Source organism: Clavelina lepadiformis, chromosome 9 (assembly GCF_947623445.1).
Source record: "Clavelina lepadiformis chromosome 9, kaClaLepa1.1, whole genome shotgun sequence".
Lineage (NCBI taxonomy): Eukaryota > Metazoa > Chordata > Ascidiacea > Aplousobranchia > Clavelinidae > Clavelina > Clavelina lepadiformis.
Window position 1 is genome coordinate 2022431 of NC_135248.1, and position 6840 is coordinate 2029270.

At 38.6% G+C, this 6840-nt stretch overlaps 1 protein-coding gene across 1 annotated transcript; it reads right to left on the reverse strand.

The window, feature by feature from the left end:
* Positions 1-740: 740 nt before the first annotated feature.
* On the reverse strand, positions 741-3727 carry LOC143470519 (uncharacterized). The gene is made up of 6 exons (XM_076968698.1): positions 3588-3727; positions 2923-3113; positions 2433-2547; positions 2093-2231; positions 1631-1819; positions 741-1495 (listed from the first exon to the last, which is right to left on the reverse strand). Exons 1-6 carry the CDS (start codon positions 3637-3639, stop codon positions 1156-1158), a joined length of 1026 nt encoding a protein of 341 aa, XP_076824813.1. The 5' UTR covers positions 3640-3727; the 3' UTR covers positions 741-1155.
* Positions 3728-6840: the final 3113 nt, after the last annotated feature.

The window sequence follows — 6840 nt, forward strand, 5'->3', positions numbered from 1 at the left end:
CCACCAAATTATTCCAATAAACTGAATCGATCGCCAGCATTATGGTGCCCTTTGCTAAACCGATAGTTTATCGGAATGTCTTATTGCAACTATAGCTTAGGTGCTTAGAACACACAAACAATCTGATGTGAAGTATAAATCAGATCAGGATCTTTACCAACGCGCTAAATTATCATTTGTGTATTTAATTTGGAAGTTAAGTTGAGTTGTGTTTATCTATAGTGAGTCTGTGTTATCTGTGATTATCTTGCCATATTTTGGCAAAACATCTATCAAGAAAATTTGAGTTCTAAAGCCAATAGTGATAGTTTTCTTTTCTTTTCCATGATTATTCCTTTATCTTTTGAAAACTGAAAATGCAGTTTGCAATATGCGCCATTCGTTTCCGGGGCACCCATTGCGGTTAAGATTTTAGAACCATCAAACCTTTAGTGGGCGCACAGGAGCCATTTAAAGTAACACAAGTACGCACTGATAAGTTCTCAAAAATAAACACGATTGATCGCTGACACAGAAATAGACCTGATGTAATGTGAGTAACGCCAGCAGCAGGCGCATGACACCGTGACAGTGACATCATTAAGCGATGTACGAGTGACACAAGATAAGGTCTCCACCTGGTTTTAAGGTGTGATTACAGCTTTCGTTCGACACTGGCTTTAATTTGTTACTTAATTCAGAGTCTTTTCCACTTGTACAATAATCTTCGAAAGTGGATTGTCAATAAAAACAAATTTGATCATATTAACGTTTATTTAAACATTGTACAGAAACACTGATCTGGTTTTCAGATACTGCGCAAACAAAGCAATATTTGATACGTTATAAAAGAAGGAAAAATGAAATAATCGCAATATATTCGGAATACATCGGTCGTCGGTGTTATAAGGTCAACTTGTAACACACTTTTATATAAAGACTACTATATGCTGTAGTATTTCTATGGATAAACTGCAACTTGATAAAAATAAATATCAAAGAAATAAAACGGGCAATGATAAATAAAATCCACAGTTCAAATGTGAAGAAAAAAGCAAAAACACTTCTAAAGCAAAAATGTACTTTTTCGGTAAAACTTGCGAGTGACATTATCTTGGCAGTTGGCGACATTGATAAAATCTGGCGCTTTTTACGTCACAATCAGCTCTTCTTACATCACACTTGTAGGTTATTATTGTTCGAAATTGAGTCGTTTTTGTCTTGCAATGATGCAGTTGGCGCCACGTCACTACTCTGACAAGAAACAGACGCCACTGTTGGTAACGACTGGGCGGACAAACGGGACCTTTGACCCCTGGTCAAGTTCAAAACAACCACAGATTCCAATCTGGCAGACGTGTCCGAGCCGCATTCAGACAGTTCTTCGTCGCGGGACTTTACCGATTTCAAGCTTGCGTCATCACGTGACGTCATTTCGATGCAATATTGATGCTCAGATGAGGTGTTGCTTGGTTTGACGTCATCGAATCCATCGCACGTTTTATTCATTCTAAATCTAAAAAAAATTAAAACATGACAGTTATGCGATTGTGGTTATTACGTCATAATCGGCAACAGGGTACGGAATACTAAACAAGACAGCGTTAAAACTTTGTCTATTTTTAGAAGAACAAACAACCTAAAAATGTACCTTTTCCACACAAACACGGCCATGATTATGACAGAAAGCGTGCATGCCAGTGAGAACACGGCTACGCGAATTATAAAATCCGTTTCAGAACCTTTGTTCCCGTCTTTGCCCTCATCAACCTCGGGCCCAACTGATCGAACAGACAGAATTTTCTGTTGACATTCGGCGCCAGTTTTGTGGGAGGGACACCTGGCAAAAAAATAGACAAAATTGGTAAAAAAATAACACTGGCACACGAAATAAAAGAATTTTATTTCAAGAAATTTATTTTCGTGAGTCAGTAAACTTTCTGAGAAGAACGAAGTTAGCTGTGATAAGGTATTTCAACTTTAAGCGTAGGAACGACCAAATTGCACCATACGATGACTTAGCGACCAAGAAGTAACCAAAACTCACTAATTACGAGACAAATTTTAATCAAAAAGCTCATAGTAAGTCAACCGCGTCCGTAATTTGGCTTACTGGCAAAACGTGTCTTTGGTTCCAACTCTCTGCAGACAGACACCGGCCTCCGAGCTTCCATATTGGCTCAATGTGGCGCCGCAACGTCCCATAAAGTCTTGTGCGTTTGGACAGAACTCGTATTCCGGTTTCTTTTCACCTGCACAGGTGATATAAACAACAGCTTTATAGTTTGGAAAATATGTAAAGGATCAAAAGCAATCGTCAAATAAATACACGCTTTAGCAAAACAGGCATAGACACAAACACACACAACAACGCAGTACAAAACCCAAAATGCCATGTAGACCCAAACAGACATGAGATAAATTGCTACCAGACTGAAAAGTAGCCGACTTACTGTTGCATCTTTTATTTCTTGGCTTTTTTATGTCTGCTCTCACTATAGGAACGTCGCGCTGTAGTTCGCATGCTCGAGCTAGCACTTGGCAAAGATTGTAATAGACTTTTCCAGGCTAAATCAAAAGCAACCAAGCTTGGTTAGTAAAACTACATCCACACCTTGATGAATTCTATTTTTCACTAAGTTTACAACATTTTGTACTTATCTATAAACTTATACCGACGTAAATTTCCAAATGTTTATTTAAAAATTTATAAAATCGGTCGTTAGTGCCGGTACATGAATTTATCTGACTTTTTACATCACTTGTTCCGGCCACAAAGTGTCGTTTAAGATGCTATAAATTATTCACAAACATTTATGCAATCAATACCAGTTACACCGACTGCGTCCAGACAATCTACAAGCTCATACACAGACCGCAATGCACGTGCAGGCAATCGTAAATGACAGGCGTTAAGTCCAAGACGCTAGGCCTAAAAATTACCTGGACCGGGTCACAGTAAAATTCTACTGGCCAGAAAGATTGCTTGCATTTAAAGTTACACGAACAGGTATTGTCATCACCACAACGACCGCCGTATTTGCAGTTACCGTTCTCATCGCACGGGGTACCGCGACCATTGCTGCGGTTGTATCTTCGTGAAGTGGATTTCGCTTCAGCAAGCCGAAGCAATGCTGTAAAGAAAGCCATAAATCAAATACCTAGTAAGGCTTGGTAAGAGATAATGTATTTGCAAGATTTACAGCCTCGTAACGCCGCCAAAGCAAATTCCTTCAACCGCAAATACGAGCTTAGAAGTCTGCAAGCTTAATGGAGCGTAAAAAAATCGTCAGATAGCAAGCACTAAGCACGTTTCAGATCCAACACATTTGACGCCAACGGTTCACGTGCACATTTCTGGTTGTTAGACGTCAAAAAGTTGACGTTGGTTTTGCACTCTACGTCAAAGCAAAGTGTGCTTTATTGACGTATTGTTTCAATCCCTTCAAGTTGCTGGTAAAGGCAAAGGAAGCAATACGCACGTGCCGTAAGATCAATTAGCCTAATCAGCAGGCTTAATGTACTCGTCAGCCTACGGTTAGGAGCATAGGCTGACGCATATGTCGGTTGAATCTTAAATTTTAAAAACCAACGCAAAGCATACTTACAAAATATGATGGCAGTTGATACAACAAGGATAGCCGTTTTCTTTAAATCCATATTTCGTTTGTCCAAAAAATCACACACTGAAATAGTTTAATCAATTAACGTCTATTGTGTTGAAATCTGTAAAACACCGTAAACTCTATCAAATTTGGTCGTTCCTGTACCAAAGTTATGGCTACCAGTGTGTGCTAATATTGATTTTAACACACGGACACAAATACCATCCGATACTGTAGTACAAGCTTTTAATAAGCTATCTTCTTGTCTACAGGCCAAATAAAGTCACGTATCTAATTTCAAACCGGACGTAAGAGTAATTAATGAGAAAGCTGCCAGAATTCCCTAGTTTAGTTTGTCTGCTGGTTAAAAGCACGCATTGGCCTGGAACGTCCTCTACAAATTAGTACTTGCTTGTCTGTTGCAGCCTATTAGAATTAACTAAGTTGCGACTTGGATTATTAGCCTGGCTCAATAATAATCCCCTGAAGCTAAAAATACAAAGTCGATGATGGTAGTAGCTCGGCTGCAACAACCTATCTTGATGAAAAACAAATTACGCGGTCGACGTAACAATGTTTCAATTATGCGGGAACAATTGTGCGGCTCCTGTCGGCCAACCTTACGCTCAAGCACTCAGTACAGAATGATGAGTCTTGAAGCACGAAGTCTCGGTTTAAATAGGCTGAGGTGATAACATTTTTCTTCAGTTATCGTTGTTGGCGCTCGCTGCAGACGGAAAGAGACCAGAGGTAACTGTTGTATGCTTGATATGGAGAAAATAACAGCTCGCCTTGTGGTCTTCTATACCGTAGTAAAGTATTGGGAGTTGTCTTAATGGACTTAAACTAAAAGCTATAAACATCGATAACGTATTAGGCATTAATCACGTTCACATTTTTGTAAGATACTTAGAGTTAATCGTGTTGAAAAAACTTAAACCGTTTTTGACAATAAACTTTTTCTGTAGCGGAACCTTCTATAGAATATCTTTGTGCCTACAATCGTTCAGGTTTTCGTTCTCCGTCTTTTACGGACCTTATCGAACAACAAAAGCTTGTCTGTCATTTGCTTTTATGTAGTTCCTCATTAAAGTCAAATAAACTATCAGTAAGCAAGGGCATGACATGCCAGCTCACGTGACTTTGGATATCTTCAAGTGAGAAAATTAGTGAGCGTACTTTAATTGTATCAATACCAGGAAAACAGGAAATAAAAGCGGTTTTGCATTATCTGAGTCAGATTCGAATATGAAAACCACATTTTTTCGCATAAACCACCTTTCTTGTGGATACCATTTGTTTACCATTGTGACTATACGTTCATTAATCTAAACCGGGATTGCATGCTTCATATCGTAAGGCTATCCAGGTCTATTCTGGTGCACAGAAATCATAGATATATCTATGAGTGATTATAAAGTGATCTATAGTGATTTCTTGCCTTATATCATGCGTTGTTGGTCTCTAAATTAATTCTAAATGTGAAGCTTTTTTTGAGCTGAGTATCCTATAATTGACTGGAACGTTAAAACATTTGATCATCCAAATATTTAATAAAATAGCTTTACTCGAAAAATATATTTACAAGCTTTAGTTTACAATCATAAGTGTTCTAAAGTCGGACTACACGACGTTTATTCCATCTTACTAAACGACACCGTATGTAATAAACTGCCAGCGGATAAGCAACTTGCAAATTTCCCATAACATAGCCAAAATACATATATTTTAATAGTTTCAATATGATGAGGTCAAGGTTTCGCTTTGGCCAAGTGGTAATTTTCTGTTCCTTTGTGTTTATGAGAAGCTTCCACTCACTGACAGATGTCGTAATGTGCGTTGTACCTTTAAGTTTGAGGTGTTAAATACACGAAGACCGGCTGTACTCAAATGTTTGAGTGGATTAAAGTACTCATTTTAAGACTGCATGAGCACTCAAACCTGTAGTTAGGCCTGCATACAGGTCCTATGCTTTAACTCTGCCCGCTAGCCTACTTTGTAAGATGACGATCGCCAGTTTTTTTGTTCCCATGTTCAGGTCGCAGCGGTTTGAGGAACCGACATTTTGCTCCGGCACCAGAAACCGAAGCAGAAATTTGGTTCTTAAAAAAGCAGTCAGGTGATTTAGAACAATTAGTTTCTCTGCCAAGGTATGCAGATTAATTAGCATAAATCATTATGACGTCACAATAATGTATGATACTCCACACCGCAGCCGATGTTTGCAGATTAACAATGAATTTCTCGATACCGATTTCGAACGATAGCTTCTTAATATGAAAACCATGGTAACGTCACAATGGCAAAAATGCGGGCGCTCAGGCCGCGCTAGGTCAACGACTCCGTCGAACGAGACGAAACTGACAGCGTTAATCTTTTGACTGATTGAGTGTGTGAATGTAGCAATCTGGTACGATAAGTAGGTTACAGGGAACCGGAACCGGTCCGCTTTTTCGCCGGTTGACCTTTGCGTGACCCAAATGACCCCGGGGCTATTCCTACCACCCAGGGAGTGTTGTGTCTATGTGAGAATTTTTAAAACTTCGGTGACGTTCCTCATTTGTTGAAATTAATATAGGCTCAAATCGTTTCGTGTGTAACCTCGAATTCGAATTTCGCCACCAGTGACCTAGATAAGTTTTTTAATTAATTTCAAGTCGTTTTTCTCCCGTGATGAAACAGAAAATTCGTCCGAAAACTCAGTTTCAACATCTTCTCTTTTATGATTACGTAACTCTGTTTAATTTGGTACACTGAACTCACTTAAATTTTTACCACAACGGAAAAATGATTGACACGTCATACTCATCTAACTTAATTCCAATTGATTGCTTTCTATGACGTCATGTTTAATCGTTTTTAAATCACACCCAAGCAATGGAATCATTTGGTCTCCATCAAAGTTTGAAGAGCGGAGAATAGGGCACAGTTAGAGGATGTGCAATTAGTTTGTGGCGTTTTTAATTACTTTTTACCATTTACGTAAATTCTAAATGTCGCTATCTGATTAAAATGACCATATTTGTCTTTCTCAAGCTCATTACAGTAATTATAAAAGCATTTGCGTGGCTATAACAATGCTGACCTGTTAGTTAATTTTTGTCACAGAACAATGGCCTTTGTTCTTTAGAGTGTAAATGACGTAACTGAGTATTCGGCCAATCCCGTATTACTTGGCGCCTTAAAAAAGATTTTCACGCGATTGTTTTTATTTTACTCCGTTTTACAACTATTTTTAAGGTTCGTATACTTCGCA